The 24080-nt window shown below is 42.7% G+C and overlaps 1 protein-coding gene across 1 annotated transcript in view; it reads right to left on the bottom strand.

Moving 5' to 3' along the window:
- UBAP2 (ubiquitin associated protein 2) overlaps positions 1–24080 on the bottom strand; it is a 2620504-nt gene that overhangs the window by 2358170 nt on the left and 238254 nt on the right. The window contains exon 3 of the mRNA XM_044087268.1: positions 13198–13308. Coding sequence (XP_043943203.1) covers positions 13198–13308 — 111 coding nt within the window. The remainder of the gene's footprint in view (positions 1–13197; positions 13309–24080) is intronic.

Raw genomic sequence — 24080 nt, 5'->3', positions numbered from 1 at the left:
TATCGGCGTCCCACAAGGATCCATCCTAGGTCCCCTACTTTTCTCTATATTCATAAATAACCTGCCCACTTCCCTCCCAACATCCACTTGTATACAGTATGCAGATGATTCCACTCTCATCTGCTCTGCTTCTTCCCCAGCACAACTCCACACTGCTACCCAGGTGGTCTTCACTGCAGCAGAAAAATGGTTCCAACATATCTGTCTCCTCCTAAATCCCAAAAAAACAAACTTCTACTGTTCACCCCTATCACTTTTTCCATTGTATCGTGCAATGGCACTGTCATCCAACCTGACTTTTCCACTAAACTGCTAGGCGTAACCATAGACAATCAGCTAAATTTTGACTATCACATTGACTTAACTATCAAGTCAGTCAATAAAAGATGGGTGCCTTTACAGACTTAAGCCCTTCCTTACTGCCACTTCCGAGTAGCTCTGCCAAACCCACCTCATTTCTACATTATTGTATGCCTCTCCTTCCTTTATCAATATATCTAAAGCTAATCTTCAAAAACTGAATACCGCCTACCACAGTATAGCCAGATTTGCCACTGGCTCTCTATTCCAAACTCATCACTGTCTTAACTTAAAAAAACTAAACTGGCTTGAACTTCCAAACCTAATACTACTACAGCAACTAATCATCACTTTTAAAATTCTACATTACCCCTCCAACACACCCACACTAAATAAACTCATCACTCCTTATAAAAATCTCACTTCACTTAGATCAGCCAACAAGCTACTAGTTACTACCTTGAAATCTCATAATAAATCAGGTGATTCCTTATTTGCAAACACTGTCGGTTCTTACTGGAATAAACTCCCCACAGAATTGACCTCCCTAGGCTCATGTCATCTTTTCAAAAAACAGATGAAAACTCACCTAATAACTCACTGGCTATGCCCCTGCTCTAATCCTGACTGACCTTAGCAAATTTATTACTCTCCCCAGTCTGCTCCTGTGTACTTTTGCTCTTCAGTTCTAACTTAAACTGACTTCCACAGTCCCTTTTTTATACCTCCACTCTTCTGTTCTTAGTTCTGTTTGACTCTCTGACCACTCTGTTTTTCTGTCTCTTGCCTATTAGCTGACCTCCTATAATCCTGCTACCTTTTACATTTCTCACTATCTTTGTTTTTCCCCCTCTCCTTTACCTACTGCCTGTTCCTTAGCCTCACCAAGTCCACAAACCCTATACCTAACAGTAACTGTACTTTATTATTTCCTTTCTCTTTACATCATTTCTGCCTTTTACCTATCTCTAACCTTTTAATATCTTTTACACTACTAACCTGCCTGTTTAACACTATATATTAACCACTTTTATGCTTTCATCCAATACCTATTTGCTGTTATTACTAGCTACCATGGATATTACTTTAACTTTAAATTTTTTGATACTGGAGCTTTTCTCCTCAGCCCCTGACTGAATTTTGATTGTCATCTAGTCAGATTTGTACATGAAATAGGATTAGCATTTGTATTTTGCCATATTATACGATATTAGTTTTAGTTTGATTGTATAGTTAGTACTATTAGTGACTTCATATTTTGTAGTGTATTAGTCTGATAGTGGAGCTTTTCTCCTCGGGCCTCTGCTGAAAATGGACATGTATCCAGCCAGACTAGCCCGGTTAACAAATGTAAAATAAAAAATAAAATAAAAAAAATAAAATAGAATCCCAAAGCAGAGGTAAGGGAGGCTGGCAAATCATAAAGAAGCTGGAGCTGACAACATGCCCTGCAAAATAGCAGTGGCAAAACCAGCCCTAGATTTAGAGTAGAGAGGAAGGTGGTAATGCTTAGAGAAAGTATGCACTGAACTCCAAGTAGCTGCCTCCAAAATATCCTTAGTTGCCACCCCCCTTAGAAATGCTGTAGAAGTGGCAGTAGCCCTAGTGGAATGAGGCCTAATCCCAGCTGGAATCTCCTTGCCATGATGGGAATAACAGAATGCAATGCAAAACCCAATCCACTTAGAAATAGTTTGTTTTGACACAGGCTTGCCCTGAGAACTCAAAGCAAAAGAAACAAACTGCTGAGACTGCCTAAAATCCTTAGTCCTGCTTAAATAATAGCGCAACTGCCTGTGTACATCTAAAGTGTGCAAAATCTTTTCCCCCTTATTTTGGGGATCTGCATAAAAAGTAGGCAAATGAATAGTTTGGTTTAAAGCCACACTAGAGACCACCTTAGGCATAAAGGAAGGATTAGTACGTAATGATACCCTATCCTTATGGAAAATCAAAAAGGCTCAACCGCCATAAGGGCCTGCAATTCAGAAACCCTTCTTGCAGAAGTAATGGCCAACAAAAAAGCAGTCTTCCATGACAAGTATTTCAATTCAGCAGTAGCCTTGAGGCTCAAAGGTTGTAGAGTAAGTTTCTCCAACACAAAATTGAGGTCCCAAGCAGGAGTAGGAGCTCTCATTGGGGGTCTTATATTCTTTGCCCCTCTAAGAAATTGCTTGAACAAAGGATGAGAAAACAATGGTGGGTCACAATCATAGTGAGCTGAAATCGCTGCAGCATGAATCTTAATGGAAGAGAAAGACAAACCTTTGTCCAATAACTCAGTAAGATATTGAAGAGCCACACTCAAATTAGGCTCAGAAACATCCAAATCCTTTGCTGTACTCCAAAATAAAAATCTCTTCCATTTTTCTGCGTACACTTTCCTTGTACTAGGTCTTCTGGCTTCCATAATCACATTCAAAACTTGTTGAGGAAGTTGAGACCTACTGTGGTTCAAAACAGAATATGCCAAGCTGTTAGATGAAGAGAGTGAAGCTTGACATTGAGTAGATGACCGTCCCTCTGAGACAATAGGTGTGGAATCAAAGGTAAAGGCCATGGAGGCTTCTTTACCAGACTCCTCAGTAATGGGTACCAGTGTTGCCGAGGCCAATCTGGAGCTATTAAAATCATCCTTGGCTTGTCTTGTCTGACCTTTAGGAGTACCTTTGGGAGGAGAGGCAGAGGAGGAAAAGCATACACATGAAGAGTCTTCCAACTGAAAGAAAGAGCATCCACTTTCCAAGCTGTGTGATGAAACCTTTTCGTGCAAAACTTTGGCAGCTGGTGGTTTAGTGGAGAAGCGAACAGATCTATGTCTGGAGTTCCCCATGACACTGTCAATTTTTGAAATACATGAAGATCCAGTTTCCACTCGTGGGGATCCATGATTTGTCTGCTTAACACATCTGCTAAGGAGTTCTGTGCTCCTGGCAGAAACCTTGCCTGAAGATTTAGTTGCAAGCTGAGCGCAGTCTCCCACAAAATCATTGCTTGCCTGCATAGAGGATAAGAATGTGTTCCCCCTTGTTTGTTGATGTACCACATGACAGTTGTGTTGTCTGTTAGAATCAACACCTGCCCTGGAAGAAGTAACTCCTTGAAAGCCATTAATGCAAACTGGACTGCTAACATCTCCTTCATGTTGATATGTAGATGCTGTAGTCTGGCAGACCACTTGTCTTGTATCCATTTTCCATTCAGATGAGCTCCCCAAGCTATGTCTGAGGCATCTGTCGTTAGAATCTGACTTGCCTCTGGCCGGGTCACAGAGAGTCCCTTGTTTAGGTGACATTCCTGAGCCCACCACAAAAATTCCTTTTGAATGCAAGGTATTATTTGAATGACAGTGTCCAAATCGTGGCAGTGCTGTGTCCATACATTTTTGAGATACGATTGCAGCTTCCTCATATGCAGTTTGGCATTGGGAAGCACCAGAATACAAGATGCCATGAACCCTAAGGCTTGAAGGACTGTCCTTGCAGTCAGCCCGGACTGAAGAGATAATTGATGGAAGTAATGGGAAAGATTCTTTTGTTTGTCCGGGGTTAAAAAGGCCATCTGGGTTGCTGTATTCAGTCTTACACCCAGAAAGCACATGTCTTGAGAGGGTACTAGACTGGACTTTATTTCGTTCACAGAATACCCCAGGCATCTTAGCACTGCTATCACATATTCCAAATGCTGAAGAAGCTCGTCCTTTTCTTGAGCCAGAATCAGGCAGTCGCCCAAGTAAGGATAGATTTGTATTCCTTTTAGCCTGAAGTAAGCTATCACTGGAGCCAGAACTTTTGTGAATACTCTGGGCAGTAGATAAGCCAAAGGGCAATGCAGAGAACTGATAATGTGAATTCCCAGCTCGAAACGCAGATACTTCCTGCAACCGAGTCTGATAGGCACATGAAGGTAAGCCTCCTTGAGATCTAAAGTTACCATCCAGTGATCCTTGCCCAGCAGAGGTAAAAGCTGTTGTAACGTCAACATTTTGAACTTGGGAATGTCCAGATAAGTGTTGAGGATAGATAAATCCAAAATTGGTCTCCACGTGTTCCCCTTTTTTGGTACTAGGAACAGGCGAGAATAAAATCCTAGGCCCCTTTCTGGCACAGGAACCAGCTGAATGGCCCCTATTTGGAGTAACAGAGAAATTTGCTTGTGAGCCTCTTTTCTTTGTAGAGGAGGAATGTCTGGCATGCCTTTGTAAGGAGGCAAGGTATGGAAATAAAACCTGTAACCGTGGTGAATGATATCCAAAACCCATCTGTCTTGGGTAATCAAACTCCAATTTTCTTTGAAAAGTGCCAACCTTCCTCCCAAAGGTGCTGCCAGACGCGAAGGCTCTGGCAGCTGATAAGGCAGGTCATTGGGTCTGTTTACGAAAGGACTGACCCCTGCCCTCACCAGAAGATTGAGCAGGTGAACTCCCTGTTCTAGGCCTAAAAGAACTTTGAGCTCTGCCCCTACCACGTCTAGACCTACCCCTAGACTGGGAATCATAAGAAGGATATGTCCACCCCTTAGTAGGCCAATTTCTACTAAACTTTGGAGGCTGAACCTGCAAAAAATCTTTAACAGTCTGCATAGACTTAGCCTTGTCCTCCATTTTCTTTAAAACTGCTTCCACAGGTGAACCAAACAACACATCAGATTGTAAAGGAGCATCTAAAATCCTTGTCTTTACATGCTCTGCTAAATTCTGGTCTCTCAGCCATGCGTGCCTGAAGAACAGAACCAGTGGCTGCCACCCTTGAAGAGGCCTGTACAGCATCAAAACCACATTGCAAGGAATGCTTACCCACCTGTTCAGAAACATGAACTAAATCCTGTAACTCTTTACACTCAATACCTTCCGCCAGAGCATCTACCTTAGACTTCAATTGAGAAAGGAGATAATTTTGGTATTTTAACATGTGAAACTGGCAATTCAAAGCCCTCATGGCTAAAGTGGAAGAAGTGTACACCTTCTTTCCCCATCTATCCAAAGCCCTTGCCTCTTTATCAGGAGGAACAGGATTTTTAACAACAGAAGCCTTAACACCTTTTGGGCCCTGAGAAACAGTTTCTGGGTCTGCCCTAGGACTCTTAAAAGATACTTATGCTTCAGGCACCCTATAATACCTATCCGGTTTAACTGGGGCAGGAGGCAAAGAATCAGGGTTCAGGGAAGCCTCTGCAAAAACATCTTCAACCACATCCAGAACAGGAGGAATAGCTAAAGGCCTATGCTGGGGTAGAAACAAAAATTCCCTAAGCCTTTTCCTGGAATCCGAGAAATCTTGACCTTCCCATTTAAAATGCTCTCTCATGGAATGAAGAGTCTCTGAAAAAGAAAAATCCTCAGGAGGAGAAGCCGAAGGAGTAGAATCATCTACATCAGAATCAGAATAAGGAGGATATTCCTGCAAGTCTTCAGCCGAAGACTCAGAAGCCTCCGAACACTGCTCAAAACTCTCAAGCTCAGGTTCCACCCTAGGCCTCTTATCAGGAGGGGGCATAGAACCTCTAATCATAGTAATCAAATCTTCAGCCATTTTAAGCATATGTTTCTTAGGCAGAGACCCTGAAGTACTAGGGAGACCCCACTGAAGTTAATCCTGGCCTGCCTCTCGAAGAAGCCTTGGAAACAGAAGGGGAGGGCCTAACCACCTTAGGAAGGGAGGGGAGAACAGCTACCTGAGAAGCCCCTTCAGCCTGGCCTACCTCCTGAGAGGAAACATCTTGTAACAGTAAAGTCTCTCCCTGAGAATCCAAAGGCACTTCTGGCAGAACCTCCGGCTCCACCGAGCCCACTAAAGAACCGACGTCCGGGACAGACGGTTCTTCCAACCTAGGCTTTGCTGCTTTATCCTTGCGCTTTTTAGAAGAAGCGGCCGGAGCATCCGACGGCATTTTATAATTACAACGCTTCCCAAAAACTAACCTGGCACAATCTAATCTTCTCTTTATAGTGCGTTTGTTAAATCTAGCACAAGATCGACATCCAACGTCGTGCTCAGGCCCTAAGCAAGGTATACACAAAGTATGGTAATCCCTATGAGGTATCTGTTTCCCACAAGAAATACAGTTACTCACTTTTTCTGACATCCGGTAAAATACTGAGGCAAGAAAAAACCAAAATATTCCCCAACGGGGTACTTAACCAACTTTGATTCGGTCTGAAACTCCGACTTCAGAAAATTTCAGAACGCCAACCTGCACTCGCAAAATTGCTTCTGCATCGGACCATGCGGCAAAAAAGACTGAGGATATGACGTCGGTCATGCGCATTTGTACCCGGACGTCCTGACGTCAGACTAATGCGCCTTGACCGACGTCAGCCTTATACTTTGGTATTCGGGCCGACTGGGACAGCGGACTACCCAAGTGTTAGGACTGCAGCAATGTGAGATGAAGAACATCTACAGTTATCCAGCATCTACTACCAAACACTATGGGTGCAGGTTAACAGTTTACTGTACACAGGAATCCATTTTTTTTTTTTTTTTTTTTTTTTAAATACAGCTTGTGATAGGAGGTCTAGTTTTACAGTTTCAACTGCTCAGCTAGGATGACACCTAACAGTTTTGCCTGGATTACTTGTTTAATCCCGGTGTTGTTGGTGGAGAACAAGACAAAAGATGCCCTCTATTTACACAAGTGTTTGGTAGGAGAGTATTAGGATTTTGTGGCAGAGGGAGGGAGCTAGAAGCTATTTAACTATAACACAACAGAGGAGAATGATTCATGTGCGAGGACTTGTACTTTTTCCATTGTTTTATACTAGTAAACCTGTGTGGAATCTGCATATTCTACTACAGTAGTAAATTTAGCAGGTGTATGAAGGTCTTTATTCAAGAGTCCAAAAAGTATGGGGCCTAGAATTGATCCTTGTGGAATTCCTACTTTTATGCAGAACAAAGGAGAAGTCAGTTTGCCATCTTATGTCTGGTGCTTTATTTCATGCATAACTATGAAACCAATATAAGGGGGGTTTAGCTAGGCATATGCAAGAGAGTTTTAGAAGAGATTTCAGAAGGGGCACAACAGTACTGAAACTAGGTAACCTTAATTTCTTTGAGCATTTACGGTTGTAATGAAGTTTAGCACATAATGGGATCTAAAACCATGTTTTGTGTACAGGAGAGTTATATTTCTCTAGTACTTTTGATAAGGGTGAAAGTATCGTTATTGGTCTGTAATTTGAAAGTTCAGCAGATGTACCTCCTTTGTGAAAGGGAGAGATGAACGGTTTTCCAATATGATGGGACACAGCTTCTGCCAGGGATATATTTTTTAGGAGTGATATATTGAGATATTCACTTGGCAGAATGTCCCCAGCCCTAGTCCTAAAGTGGACCGTCTGGCAGTGGATTTTATGTACCTAGCTGGAATAGATTAGTTGGATGAATCTGTAAAGCTGGACACTTAGTTTTGTACGGGATTTGAGCAGAGATCCAACAGAAGAGATCTTTAAATACAGTATCATTACTACTTGGGGGTAAGACAGACCCCTACGATGGCCATTTTTTAGTTGTGATTTTTGAGTCCTGTTACCCAGAAGCAATTGTCTCCATATGTTTGCTTCATGCAGTAGACATTTTTCAGTGAATACGAGGACATCTAGGCAACTGAGCAGTCATTCAGGCATGCAGTTCAGGGAGTTTACTATAAATGCTTTGTATACTGACAAAACGTGAATTGAGACCAGAGATGGCTGAGGATTAGTTTGGGTGAAGATCCTACCAATTCAACGACCATTCCCTTATGTGGGAGTAGGATGAGTTGGGTCAGAATCTGGATGAATGCCACAGTTTAATTTTAATTGACATGTACATATACTGTTGGTACAGCTTTGTTTGGGTTTAGGCCTAGAGTGATTATAAACTAGGAATCACTGCTGTTTTTGGCAAGTGTACTTGAATATACACATACATGGAGAGATGATACAGTAGGTGTCATGGTATGACAGTTTTGTATGTTTATGCTGTTGGGGTGTGTACATTGGATCAACTAGGATACGAGAGTTAGAATGGGGGGGGTAGGGGAGCAGTGACGCAGTGTGGGCAGTCTGGTTAAGGGCTAGGTAAATACAAGTTACTATCAGAAGAGCAAACACTTAAAATTAGCAAACGTTCTTATAATCAAACTTTAAAATGCGAAACTTGAAAATGTAGAAGGCACGGAACAGTTTTTTTTCCCCAGGGGGGGGGGGGGGGGTCGATGGGCTGTTGCTTTTTTTTTTTTTTTTCCTTTTTGATCAGCGAATTTCTTCCCTGGGAAAAAATTCACTGATCTGTTCCTTCGGCATTTTAAGGTTTTGCATTTTTACGTTTGATAAAAAAGAGTGTTCGCTATTTTTAGAGTTATATCTTCAGATAGAGACAAGGTAAAAACAATGTCCATCAATTAGTATATGGATATCGAATGAGTAAATTAATGAGAATAGAGAAAAATGACTGTTGGAGGGAAATAACTTTGTGAGGGTGATAGGATTAGTGACTGCAGTATTACAAGATTTACTTGGGTGTTTGGAGACTGTAAAATACAGAAGATCACACCAAGGAGTTAAGCAGCTGTTAACAGTTTAAGGGAATGCAAATACTGGATGGTTAAGTGGTAGGATGCAATTCCATTGAGAGTGCAAGACAAGATAAAATTGGCTTTTATTACTTTGTTGGTGCTTCTAAATACAGTATTCTGGTATGATTGCTTTTAACTGTAGGAGTAGCTTAGCGATAGGATTCTGCAATTTGTCTCTGGTTGAGTGGTAGTGTGACGTTTTCAATGGTGGATTGGTGGGGATGTGATTAAAGTTGATATAAAAGACAACATAAAACAAGCTGTTCCTAGGGTGTTGGAATGCCTTAGAAAAGTATGCAGATGCGTAAATATGTACAGCCAACAAAGAAAAACCAAGGCACAGTCCAGCCTAAAAAAACAGCACACTCACATAAAACTGGAATTTAGATTTAATATGTTCGATATGTGCTTTCATTTCATCTTGTGAGACTTTGGAGAGCTTAGAATTATAGTTGCCTGTAGCACTAAACATGTGGTATACCTGGCAGTTTGCCAGGTGTGCAGGGTGTTTTATTTAGGTAGGGAATTGAAGTTACACAAGAGAGCATTTATATCATATGCAGATTTCTTCCCCTAATAATGCAATGGCTAAAAATGTCAGTGAAAGTGGTACTAGTCATTCATTCAAATTCATGGTAGTGGATGTGCTATTTGAGTGTGACTGAAAGGGTGACATAAAAGCCCTTACTGAATCTGTTGAAGCTAAAAGGATCATAAGGATGTGTGCTGATAGGGCAGTGGGTTAAATGATGGTCTCATTTAAACCATTCTAAAAGTTGAGGGTTAAGTTTATATGCATTAGTTTAGTGTATATCTGATTGGCTGGATCATGTTTAAATGTACACTTGTTTTATTTTTAGTATGGTCTGATGAAGCAATGAGACATTGTGAGAACACTTAGCGAACATATTAAAGCTTAATTTCAGTTTTATTTTGAGTGTCTGCTGTTTTTTGAGACTGGACTGTGGCTTGATTTTCCTTTGTTGGTCTTACAAAGTTGAAATAAAGGCATTTGTAAGGGGGTAGGAGAGCGAAGTCTGACAGCCGTCTCCTGGAGGGTAAGTGTCCAAAAACAATCTGAGATTTGGAGTAGAACAGATCAGGTTAAGCCAATTATGCAATGAAAATTCACATATAACCACATCAAGAAAGCAAAGTAAGAAGTGTGAAGTCTAGGTAGTTTTACCTGAGAATTGTCTCCTTCTCATGGAGTGGAATTTTGGTAAATGGCCTACTTTAGGGAAGGACCACAACTATTATACTTACCCCTGTTCCCTTTCATCTAGTTGGAGAGGGAAGGAACAAAGACAGAGAAAGAGTGTGTGTGTGTGTGAGAGTGTGTGTGTGTGAGAGTGTGTGTGTGTGAGAGTGTGTGTGTGTGAGAGTGTGTGTGTGTGAGTGTGTGTGTGTGAGTGTGTGTGTGTGTGAGTGTGTGTGTGAGTGTGTGAGTGTGTGTGTGTGTGAGTGTGTGTGAGTGTGTGTGTGTGAGTGTGTGTGTGAGAGTGTGTGTGAGTGTGAGTGTGTGTGTGTGAGTGTGAGTGTGTGAGTGTGAGTGTGTGTGTGTGTGTGCACGAGAGAGAGTAAGTGGGGCAAGTAAGGTACAAGACACAATAGAATGGGTGGAGCAATAGAAAGAAAATGCATGGAAATGTCTCCAGAATCGAGCAATTTGGTCAATGCCAGCAGCCTAGGCTCCCCCCTCCTCACCAGACAGCACCAAAATTATGAGAAAAATATTTTAAGCCCAATAATTTAGCAAAATACTGGCTCAGAGCTAGAAGTGGTTTAACAAGGGCCTGGGGTGAAGGAAAAAATGAGGATTGTAAATGGACTAAGAATATAGTGAGAAAGTGAAAGAATATTAATACATATAGTATCTGGAATATGTAATTATGTTACAAGGAATACATTTAAATGAGGATGAATTTTTGACTGTTTCTAGTTCCCAGAAAGGAAGAAACACAGAAGTCCATTTTAGACTTAACTATTCCTTCCAGATGGTCGCCATGCATTCAGTTTCTATGTACACATGATATGCCAGCCACACATACATTACAGTAAAACTTTCAAAAGAATTATGCCTAGACATACAACTTCAAAATGTACACACAACAGGTATTCTACCCATAAAGATTTTTAATGCGATTCAATGCTGAACCTGGCCAAACATTATAAGTTTTTCTTTTTTTCCCCTCTTTCTCCTGTAGTTTGAATATCAGCAGACCCTGGTCTCTCTACCTCGATTACTGGGTCCACCTATTCAGTCTAGTTTCTCTCTCTCAATTCTGATAAGGGACAGGACCGGCATGGCGATCAAGGTATCCCAGATCAGTGTCATACTGCTGCTAGGAGTGTTGTCTTGTTATCCTTGCCATGCACATACCCAGAAACACCCTGTAACTGGGGCATGAAATGAGCAGACACAAATCTGCTCCTCACTTCTACAAGTAGCAAATGTCAGCATGCCACTGTGCTCACCCCCAGGAAGCACTTAGTGGTTGTTTCTGCATATGAATGTGTACGCATATCAAAGTGTGATCATAAATGAAAGAACAGTACAGTAATTTGAACATGTTTTGCGCAAGTATTCAGCAGTAGTTTCGACTGTCATTAAGCAAATTGTCACCTAACTTGCACACAGCCTACCCATCTATACTAACCACTTCTAACTATGTACATCTTTGGGTGTCAGACAGTGAGCAAATGAAATAATGACCACAATAATATGGTGTAACTGGTTCTCTAACAAGTACCATCTCTTCCAGACAAGATGTAAACTTAGCTGCCATCATGCAACTGTCCTTCATTTTGTAATCCCTAACCATCAAAAAAAAATCAATACGTATATAAAGTAAATCTGAGAATTTGCAAAAAAATCAAATCATAATGGATGTTATACATTTTAACTACTTTCAACTCAGACAACGCCCCTACCTGACAAGTCATAGTTCTTTTTCACAAGCAAGTGAATTTACATTTACTTTTGGCAATCTCACCCAAAAAATAACTACCTACCTGAAAATTGAAATCTCCAATCAGAAAGCAAATCCGCCAAATCATGAACATCCTTTCATCACCCAACCAGTAACATCCACGCTGAAAGCATCATCCACAAGAGTCATCTAATGTTTTGCCAGTATTTTTTGTCTTTACATAAACATGCAAACATTCCTGAAGATTCAATCCTTAATCTCGTGTGATCATTTATTCACAGCAGTCCTCGTCAATGCTCAACTCAGACAGTAATAAGCAATGGGTTGGTTAGTCGTGGTCTATTACAAAACAAGAAATGAAGTGAAGAAGCACGCTGATAAGCAGCATGATATAATGCATCTCTTCCAGGACGCATTTTTATCCCCCCCCCCCCCCCGCAATTTTAAAGCAAGTGTTCAACTTGGTCATTAATTTATTAACAGCATCCCTAAAGTGTTTTGAAAGTGGCCAGCGTAATGGCACAAAGGCAGGGCATCCGTCTGCGTTTCTGCTTCACTTTACTTCACGAATGAGGATTAAGGTGGAGCAGACGAAGGACAGCCATCATCCCATGGAGGAAATGGGTAGATGTGGAAAACCTTAACACCCGTGCAATCTCCGGTGCAGACCAGGAGCTTAGCAGGTCATCTCTAACATGGGGCAGTAACAGCATCACTGTTATCACTGCAGTACCTGTTCCACAAGTAAACAGCTACAGAAAATGACTACCTCAGACTCCATGCTTGCTGCTCCCAACTATATCTCTTGCTCCCAAAGTCAAGTGGGGATTAAACAGTTTGGCAATTACACAACTGTCAATTACCTACCTACGCTAATGCAGCATAATTAGAGCTGGAACCCAAAGAGACTTGGTTCCTCCTGCCTGCCCATTAATATTCATGCTGTAAAACACTGCTCAGTACATTTTGTCTTCTGTGTTAACAAATAATCTTTTAAACTTTATATTAAGGCTGCAAAACACACTTTTCATTCAAAAAAGCATTCACATTCATGAAGATGAATGAACAAGTTAGCTTTGCACCTTTTAACATTATTTTTAAGGAAGAAATAAAATAACTAAACAAAAAAACTCAGTCTTTAAGATGAAATGTATTAAAATGAAACAAAAATAAAATGTGCATTTCTAAGGTCAGTTGTGGAGCTCATTTATAATGCTAAACGTGTTAATTACTGCTACTTCCTTAAAGCTGCTATCCTAATTCTCAAATCAAAGCTAATGCAGCATTTCAACTGTCATACTTCAAGTTGCCACACATGAGTTTCTCAACACAGCAGTCATCATTATGCAATACTCCTTTAGGTAACACTGTTACATAAAATATTTATAAAAAAACATGTTCTTACTGTGTCTGAATTTCCTTCTAAAAGGATATTTATTGCTCTGGTTAAGTCTCCATTACAATCATGTAGTGCCACTATACATTCATCCTGATTCTTGCCAGTCACTTCCATTAGCTATGGGAAAAGAAAAAGCATTCATTTATTAAAGATGACACCAACTGGTTTTATTAGTTACATACATGACGAAACATTTTAAAACAAATATCCACTGTGCATCAAATTCATTCGAATTACATATAAACTAACATTTTCCTGGCTGACATTATAACTTCATCTTAGAGAAACAAAGGCAGATATGTATGCTCAAGATTTTTCATTTGTATTTATTGGCATGTCAGTAAACATCGCCATAAAACAAGAATCAAAAAGTACAGTTTTGTACCTACCATAAATGTAGATGTCCGATAGGAATGCATCTGCAGTCCTTACAAATGGGTTGTCCAGTCGTCAGGCAGCCCTTCGGTCGGCCGGATTCCAAAGTCTGGGTCTGGCCTCGGCTGGTGTCGCACTTCACCCGACGTCATAGCTGCCGTTATTCGGGTATAAAGGCATCAGCCGACGCCATTTTCCTCAGTGTTTCTTGCCCCAGATGCCAGGTGCCCTCTAGGAAGGCTAAATTTGGATAAATGCAAATGATTCCAAACAGTAGAAAGCAAACAAAAAATAAGCATGTATGTACATATATACAAACAAATACACCATAATAGATTCCCCCAGCTAGCTACAAGATGGGCAAATACCCTAGGAGTACCACAGAGGGGAAGGAGGGTGGGTAATCCTGACTGCAGATGCATTCCTATAGGACATCTACATTTATGGTAGGTACAAAACTGTACTATGTCCTTCAAGGATGCATCTGCAGTCCTTACAAATGGGTAGAATACCATAGCCAAACTGGGGGGGGAGGAGAAATAAAATTACGGTGTAGTTAAGATCCCTTGCAAAACAGCAGTGGCAAAACCTGCTTGGGATCTGGAGTATAAAGGTAAATTATAATGCTTGGCAAATGTATGCACGGAGCTCCAAGTAGCAGCCTCTAAAATGTCTTTGGTAGCCACTCCTCGTAGAAAAGCTGTGGTAGTGGATGTAGCCCTTGTAGAGTGAGGCCTGATGTTTTCTGGAGTTTCCATGGTAGGAGTAACAAAATCTAATGCAATTTCCTATCCACTTACAGATTGTCTGTTTTGAAATTGCTTTTCCTTCCATTCCTGTTGCATATGCTACCAGTAGCTGGTCAGTTTTCCTATTGCCCTTGGTCCTGTCCAGGTAGTAGCGTAATTGTCTATGCACATCCAAGGTATGCAACAGTCTTTCTCCCCTGTTCTGTGGGTTGGGGAAGAATGTAGGTAGGTGGACAGCCTGATTCAAAGATACTCTGGAGACCACCTTAGGCATAAAAGTAGGATTAGTTCTCATGGATACTCTATCTTGATGGAAGATCAGGAAGGGCTGTACTGCCATTAGTGCCTGTAGCTCAGATACCCTTCTTGCTGAAGTGATTGCCAACAGGAAAGCAGTTTTCCATGATAAGTATTGTAATTCAGCTGTTGCTGCTGGTTCGAAAGGAGGAAGTGTCAATTTTTCTAGCACAAAGTTAAAGTCCCATGCTGGCAATGGTGGCTTCCTAGGTGGTTTTACACTTTTAATTCCTCTCAGAAACTGCCTGAGCAGAGGATACGAGAAGACTGGAGGATCCAAGTCGTATTCTGCTGAAATAGCTGATGCATGAATCTTGATGGAAGAATAGGACAGGCCTTTGTGGAAGAGCTCTGCCAAGTATTCCAGGATGTTGGCTATGTTTACCAGTGACATTTTCTCCTTTTGCAGTACTCCAAATGAAATATCTTTTCCATTTTGCTGAATAATTTTTTCTTGTTGAGGGACTGCGAGCCTCCAAGATAATGTCTTTAACCCTTTGGGATAAATTTGGGTTATTTGTTCTTATGCAATGTTCCAGGCAGTCAGCTGCAGTGTTTTCAGGTTTGGATGCAGGGTGTTGTAGTTGTTCTGTGTTAACAGCAAGGGAACAAGGGGTAGAGGCCATATTTGTTCCCGAGACATGCTCCTCAGTAATGGGTACCAATGTTGCCTTGGCCAGGCTGGAGCTATCAGAATGATCCTTGGACGGTCCTCTTTGATCTTCAATAGCACCTTGTGCATCAAAGGAAGTGGTGGGAATGCATATGCTGTCAGGTTTTTCCAGCTGAAAGATAGGGAGTCCACCTTCCAAGCAAGTGGGTGGTACGTCCTTGTGCAGAATTTCTTTAGTTGGTGATTGCGTGGGGATGCAAATAAGTCTATTTGTGGGAGCCCCCATTTTCTTGTAATGGTTTTGAAGATGTCCGGATGCAGCATCCATTCGTGGGCATCCGTGGTAGTTCTGCTTAACATGTCTGCTAGAATGTTTTCTTTTCCTGGTACAAAAATTGCTTGTAACTGAATGTTGTAGCTCAGGGCCACATTCCAGAGGCCCATTGCCATCCGGCATAGAGGGTACGAATGTGTGCCTCCCTGTTTGTTGATGTACCACATAACTGTGGTGTTGTCTGTCCTTATCAACAGTTGACCTTGGTCGAAGAAATGGTCTGAATGCCTGAATTGCCAGTTTTACTGCCAGCATTTCCTTTTGATTTATGTGTAGGTGCAGCTGGTCTTGAGTCCATAAACCTTGAATGCACTTGTCCAGCATGTGGGCCCCCCAACCGAGGTCTGAGGCGTCCGTTGTGATGGTTTGGCTTGGTTGAGTGTTGTGGAAAGGCAATCCTTTGTTTGATTGACAGGCCTGAGCCCACCATTGGAATTCTAGCTTCAGGCATGGAATTATTGGAATTTGGGTTTCTAGGCTGTGCTTGTGCTGAGACCATAAATTCCTTAGGTACTACTGTAACTTTCTCATATGCAGTCTGGCATGTGGAACCAATATTATGCAGGATGCCATGAAACCCAAGGCTTGCAGGACTTTTCTTGCTGTTAGATGATTCTGCTTTGTTAATACCAAGAAGTAGAGAGGGAGTTGCTCCTGTTTTTCTACTGTTAGGAATGCCATTTGTTTCGTTGTGTCCAGCTCTGCACCCAAAAAGGTTATCCTTTGGGATGGTATCAGTCTTGACTTTTTTATAATGACTGTGTATCCCAGAGCTTGTAGTAGGTAAATGACCCTTTTCAAGTCTTCTGCTAGCTTGTTTTTGTTGTCCGCTTGTATCAGGCAGTCGTCCAGGTAAGGGTAGATTTGGATTCCCTGAAGCCTGCAATGAGCAATTACTGATGCCAGGCATTTCGTGAACACACTGGGCACAGTAGATAAGCCAAAGGGCAATGCTGAGAATTGATAATGCTCTGATCCTGCAAGAAATCTGAGGTATCTTCTGCAATTTGGTCGTATGTGGACGTGCAGATATGCCTCCTTGAGATCTTAGAGTTACCAGCCAAGACTCCTTGCCCAGCATGGGAAGAAGCTGCTGTAGGTCAGCATTTTGAATTTTGGAACAATGAGGAATGTGTTTAAAGCGGACAGGTCGAGAATAGGTCTCCATTTGCTTTCTTTTCTTGGTACCAGGAAGAGCCTGGAGTAAAATCCCTGTCCTTGCTCCATAGATGGTACCTTTTCCACAGCTCTCATCCTTAATAATTGAGTTATTTGTTTTAGAGCTTCTGCCTTTTGATTTGGAGGTAGGTTTGGCATTCCTCTCTTCCCTGGTAGAGTATGGAAGTGAAACCTGTAACCTTGGTCTATTGTCTGCAAAATCCACTTGTCTCTTGTGATGTAATGCCAGTTTACTGAAAATAAAGCTAGCTTTCCACCCAAGGGTGCTTCTAGTTGTTCCCTGGTAGGTGGTGCTAGAGCCAAGTCACTGTGATTGTCCTGTAGTGGTGGTGGCTGTGTCTGTGGCTGCACCTCGCTGGTTGTTACCCTGCCACTGGCGTCCCTGTAGGCACCCCTGGATTGGCTTCTGCCTCTTGAGCGCCTATTCCTGCCTCTCTGTCCTTTGGACGAGTATGCTAAGGTCCAATTCTTGGAGGCCCAATTCCTGCTAAACCTTCGCGGTTGGACCTGTAAGAAATCTTTCACTGTTTGGACAGATTTTGCCTTCTCTTCCATCTTCATCAGCACCTGTTGTGCAGGAGAGCCGAACAAATTGATCTTGTCCATGGGAGCATCTAGTAGTTTTGATTTGACATGGTCTGGTAAGGCCTGCTCTTTTAACCACGCATGCCTTCTGATAACTGTGCCAGTCATGGCTGATCTAAAGGAAGCCTCCAGTGCATCATAGCCGCATTTTAAGGAATGGTTACTGACTTGCTGAATGTTATGTACCATTTCCTGAACAGATTTTTTGTCTAATGGTTCATCCGAGGACAGTTTTTTGGTTAACTGGTCTAGCATAAATTCATGATACTGGATCATGTGGAATTGACAGTTCAAGGCCCTAGCTGAAAGAGTAGCAGAAGTGTAAACTTTTTTACCCCATCTCTCTAAGGACCTGGATTCCCTTTCAGAGGGGAGGGTTTTTTTGGCAGAGGTAGCTGCTACAGCCTTAGGACCCTGGGAGATAGTCTCGGGATCTGCAAAGGGAGCCTTATACAAATGGTAATGCGTGTCCGGGACCCTGTAGTACCTATCAGGCTTAGCAGGGGCCGGAGGTAGAGAATCAGGAGCAGTACAAGCATCATTAAATGCATCATCTACAACAGGAAGAACTGGAGGTATGGCTAAAGGCCTATGTTGTGGTAAATGCAGAAAGGTTCTAAGCCTTTTTCTGGAGTCTGAAAAATCCTGGCCCTGCCACTGAAATTGTTCCCTCATAGCATGCAAGGTTTCCCCAAAGGAAAATTCCTCAGGCGGAGAGGCAGAAGGAATGGACTCTTCAGCATCAGAGTCTTCATAAAGGGAGAAAGGAGCCTCTGGAGAGTTTGTGTTATCTCAATCATCAGAGGAATCATCTGTCGAAACAGGCTCAGGGGGCTCTGCTCTAGGCCTCTTCTCTGGAGGTGGGTGAGAGGCCCTGTCTGGGTGAGGTTGGGATCCACGGAGTAAAGAAATGAGGTCCTCTGCTAAACTAAGCATTTGTGAACTAGAGCTAGGCCTGTGAGAGGGGATCTTAGCAGGCACAGATTTAGTAGTTTTAGCTGCTTTGGCCCTGGCAAAGGCCTTAATGGACATGGATGCAGGTGGCCTAGCAGCTCCACGTGCAGGGGTAGAAATATCCAAGGGGATAGTGTCAGATAATTCCTGAGAAACTGTAAGAGCAGGAGTGATTTCAGAAGCCGATTCCACCAGGTTGGAAGAGGCCTCGGTAGGAGGTAAGTTTTCGGCTGAAGGAAGAACCACTTGCTCGGTTTCAGCCGAAACAGAGACACTCGCGGTTGGCTTAACCGCGGTTTCGGCCGAAACCGTGGACCACGAGTGTTGGCCCTTTTCCTTGCGCTTTTTAGATATTTGCATAGTCGGAGGATCCGACAGCATAATGTAAGCAAAATCGGAGCCGAAAAACTCCTCAGCACAGATCCTCGTGGTGGCCAGCAGAGTAATCCAAGCTTCAGAGAGCTAAAAAAGCGACTTTACCTGATTTAAGTATATTTTTTTGTGGCTTTCCACTTCTATTTATCTAGCAACTGTATTTCGCCTGCTTGCCAATACATTGTTATTGTTTATTCTGCATTTATTCTGTTATTGCACTTGTTTCTCAGTTTGTTACTTTTAAAATCTGTAACTGTTGCAAATTGTTTGTGTAGGCTGTGATAGCGATTTATAGCATTTATAAGTGTTTACTGTATCTGTTTCTGCTTGTTTTCTGAAAAAAAAAAAAAAAAATATCTCTTGTTTTCCCGCCTTACTGAGCTAGAATAGTCCAGTTTCAGAGCTTGCTGATCCCTGGACTTTGTTTGCAGTTCCTGTTACTGATTCTTTACCTAATTTGGAAGAGAGGAAGTTCCCTTGCTTACCAGTGGGAGTGGGAAGCATTGAGCTGCCTGTTGGTCCAGTTTTGTGAGGTTTCAGCCAGCAACTTGTAGTTTATTGGTTTTTGGGCCAGTTCCTAGCTTCTTTCAGCCCCTGATATAAAAACGCTAAATGCGCATTTGCGAGGTTTAGCGATGATTTAGCGGAGCTGCTACCGTTACACTAGGGCAGCCGTTAAGCAGATTTAAACTATTAGGGCTACCTAAAGTCCACTCTTCAAATTTTCCCTTAAAACTACCTTCCTCGAACTATACTACTGATCTAATCAGCATATCCTATAACTAAATAGATCATCTCTACCTGACTCTGAGTAGCCTATTCTGTATGTCAAACCTAGCACTTGCTCCTACAGTACTCATCACCGAGATACAGCACTCTTGTTATAGATAGTACCCCAAAAAGGCGAACCCCATTTCTCGGACACCCACATCCCCCGGAATCTCTTTTTAAAGTTTTTTGCCTATTCCTTCTAGCATGTCGAGGGATCAGTTGCTAGTATCCTCTCCTGCACAGCTGGTGAACCTGGCAATATTGAGGCAATGTTACAATTGCCTCATGTACACAGACAACCCTCTCCTCCTCCCACAAAACACAAATACATGCGAGAGATGCAACTATACGGCCAAACTGGAGGCTGAGCTCTCTCAACTTAGGACTGGCAAGACCAGACAGGAAGAGAAGGTTACCACACACACTATAGACCCAGTCTCACTTAGTACCATCACAACCTCAAATCATACACAAACACACAAAGACATACTCGGAGGCTCTGATCAGAAATCTACCAAAACAGCAGAGGCCACCAAAGCAGACACCCAAACAACCACCACCTCAGAACACAACACCTGCAACACATAGACCTCACAGTCAGGGTGTCAAACAGTCACAGCCCTTAAGGCCAAACAATTCCAGACACACTAGTCATTGGTGACTCCATAGTCAGACACACTGACGTCCCGCTCACCAGACTGAGTAAGGAGAGAGTTATAGTAAGCTGCCTGTCGGGCGCTAGAATCCGCCACATAACACAAGCACTCAGGTCTCTCAACAGCAGGTACAAATATGACTCAGTCATTGTCCACGCTGGTGTAAATGACCTGAGACGTACCTCCTTGGACTACATGAAAAGAGACATTGAGGAGCTCTCTGATTATGTAGCCCAGGCAGGTATGACCCTGACCTTGAGCAGTATCCTACCTTCACCAAGAATGATGCCACAATACATAGATAAGATGATCAGCTTTAACAATTGGCTTAAACTCTGGTGTCATTCAAAGGGGATCCAATGTCTGTCTGCCTGGGATGACATGCTGGACAAGCCACGCTGCCGCAAAGGGACAGCTTGCACCTGTCACCCCTGGGCTTCGGATATTGGCAAAGGCTCTTGCCACCCCCATAGTGCCTTTTTTAGGCAAGGCTCAAATTCTAAACCTACCACCCTAGAACACAAAAAAGAAAAAAAACTAAGGGTAATGCTGCTCAATGCCAGAAGTCTAAATCTCAAAATGCACCTTTTCGAGGCCCTTCTCAGTATGGAGAACATCGATGTCTGTGCTGTGACAGTAACCTGGTTCAAGGCTCCTGAGAGCACCCCAGCACTAACAGGTTTTACCTCATACCATGTGTTCCGGCCCCAAAATCCGGACAATACCAAGAAAGGAGGGGGGGTATCCATATTCATCAAGGACACCCACACCTCAAGACTGGTGGCAACGCACGATGCATCGGAGACCATCCAGGTGCAATTAACCATAGGCAAGACTGCTCTGCAAATTGTAGCATGTTACAGGCCACCCTCACAAACTCAGGAACCTCACATGGCTTTCCTGAAAACACTGGAGGGGATAAATGTATCTCCAAACACCATCATACTAGGTGATTTCAATTACCCTAATATAGACTGGGAACACTACTCAAGCCCAAACACCCTAGCCCAAAAGTTCCTGGAATTCATAAACTCAAATGCCATGGAACAACTAGTCACCATCCCACAAGAGGAGAAAACATACTTGATCTCATCATCACGAACATGGGAGCACAATGCTCAACACCTGAAGTATACCCCTCACTGGTGAGATCAGATCACAAACTAATCTTGCTGGAGGTCCTCATCCCACCCCACCTGAAATAAAAAGACCACAGTAAAAACTTCGAAAGCCGACTTCACACTTCTAAAGACTAGTGTGGTCTCCTTTAAGGCCCTGAGCCAGCGGAAAACAGTACTCAAGCTGCTGAATCACTTACAAATACCTTCTACCAGCACCTGCAGGACTGCATGGATAAGGCAATCCCAAGCAAAACAAAGACTCTTTGTACCAAGGGCAAGCATCCAGTCTGGTGGACCCCAGCCATAAACAAACTCTACAACAAAAGGAGGAAGCTACTACAAGATAGAGCAAAATCCTTAAAAGGTAAGACACCTTTGATCACTATAAGTAAAAAGCTAAGAGCTCTCATAAAATCATCCAAAGCAAATTTTGAGAGAAAAATAGCTAAAGACTCAAAAGACAATCATAAGGCCTTCTTTAGCTATGTTAGAAACCTGGGAGGAAACTCCCAGATACGCTCAGAAAGTACAGTTTTGTACCTACCATAAATGTAGATGTCCGAACAGGATAGCATCTGCAGTCATAACAAATGGGTTGTCCTGTCGTCAGGCAGCCCTTCGGTCGGCCGGATTCCAAAGTCTGGGTCCGGCTTCGGCTGATGTCGCACTTCACCCGACGTCATCTCTGCTGGACTTCGGGTATAAAGGCATCAGCCGACGCCATTTTCCTCAGTGTTTCTTGCCCCAGATGCCAGTTGCCCACTTGGAAAGCTAAATTTTGGATAAATGCCAATGTTTCCAAAATAGTAGAAGGCAACACAAAAAATAAGCATGTATGTACATATATACAAATAAATACACCATAAGAGACTCCCCCCCAGCTAGCTATAAGGAGGGTAAATACCCTAGGAGTACCACAGAGGGGAAGGAGGGTGGGTAATCCTGACTGCAGATGCTATCCTGTTCGGACATCTACATTTATGGTAGGTACAAAACTGTACTATGTCCTTCAAGGATGCATCTGCAGTCATAACAAATGGGTAGAATACCATAGCCAAACTAGGGGAGGAGGAAGAAGAATTATGGTGTAGTTAGGATCCCTTGCAATACAGCAGTGGCAAACCCTGCTCGGGATCTAGAGTATAGAGGTAAATTATAATGCTTGGCAAATGTATGCACGGAGGTCCAAGTAGCCGCCTCAATAATGTCCTTGGTTGCCACTCCTCGTAAGAAAGCTGTGGTAGTGGCTGTAGCCCTTGTAGAATGAGGACTTATGTTCTGTGGAATTGGTTTTCCATGGTAGGAGTAACAGAATCTTATGCAATTTCCTATCCATTTGGAGATTGTCTGTTTGGAAATTGCTTTTCCTTCCCTTCCTGTTGCATAGGCTACTAAAAGCTGGTCAGATTTTCTGTTACCTTTGGTTCTGTCCAGGTAGTAGCGTAACTGTCTATGTACATCCAAGGTATGCAGCAGTCTTTCCCCCCTGTTCTGTGGATTGGGAAAGAAGGTAGGTAGGTGGATTGCCTGGTTTAAAGACACTCTGGATACCACCTTAGGCATAAATGTAGGATTAGTTCTCATGGACACTATCTTGATGGAAGATTAGGAAGGGTTGTACTGCCATTAAGGCCTGTAGTTCCGAAACCCTCCTTGCTGAAGTAATTGCCAGTAGGAAAGCAGTTTTCCATGATAGGTGTTGTAGATCTGCTGTTGTTGCTGGTTCAAATGGAGGGAGTGTCAATTTTTCTAGCACAAAGTTCAAGTCCCATGCTGGTAATGGTGGTTTCCTAGGAGGTTTTACATTCTTGATCCCTCTGAGGAACTGCCCGAGAAGAGGATGCGAAAAGACAGGTGGATCGAAGCTGTATTCTGCTGAAATAGCTGATGCATGTATCTTGATGGAGGAATAGGACAGGCCTGTATGTAGAAGCTCTGCCAAGTACTCCAGGATGTTAGCAATATCTATGTTCGACACATCTTTTCCTCTTTCAGTACTCCAAATGACAAACCTTTTCCATTTTCCTGCATAGTACCTTCTTGTTGAAGGTCTGCGGGCTTCAAGGATAATGTCTTTAACCCTTTGGGATAAGTCTGGGTTAGTTGCTGTTATGTGATGTTCCAGGCAGTCAGTTGCAAGGTATTTAGGTTTGGGTGCATGATGTTGTAGTTGTTCTGAGTTAACATCAAAGGCATCAGGGGTATTGACCACATTCTCCCCTGAGACATGCTCCTCAGCAATGGATACCAGTGTTGTCTTGGCCAATTCGGAGCTATCAGAATTATCCTTGGACGTTCCTCTTTGATTTTCAGTAGTACCTTGTGCATCAAAGGAAGAGGTGGAAATGCATATGCTGTCAGGCCTTTCCAACTGAAGGATAGAGAGTCCACCTTCCATGCAAGTGGGTGGTAAGTCCTTGTGCAGAATTTTTTGAGCTGGTGATTGAGTGGGGATGCGAAAAGGTCTATTTGTGGCATTCCCCATTTCTTTGTGATGGCCTTGATGTCCGGGTGTAGCATCCATTCGTGAGCATCCGAGGTGGTTCTGCTTAACATGTCTGCTAGGGTGTTTTCTTTTCCTGGCACAAATATTGCCTGTAACTGGATGTTGTAGCTCAGAGCCATATTCCAAAGGTCCAGAGTCATCCTGCATAGGGGGTATGAATGAGTGCCTCCCTGTTTGTTGATGTACCACATGACTGTGGTGTTGTCTGTCCTTATCATTAAATGGCCTTCTTTGAGGAATGGTCTGAATTTCTGGATTGCTAGTTTTACTGCCAGCATTTCATTTTGGTTTATGTGCAGGTGCAGCTGGTCTGGAGTCCACAATCCTTGTATGCATTTGTCCAACATGTGCGCCCCCCAGCCTAGGTCTGAGGC

Source organism: Protopterus annectens, chromosome 1.part1 (genome assembly GCF_019279795.1).
Source record: "Protopterus annectens isolate FY-2018-M chromosome 1.part1, PAN1.0, whole genome shotgun sequence".
NCBI lineage: Eukaryota > Metazoa > Chordata > Ceratodontiformes > Protopteridae > Protopterus > Protopterus annectens.
The sequence above is the reverse complement of the archived record's forward strand: the minus strand, read 5'-3'. Positions and strand labels throughout refer to the sequence as shown.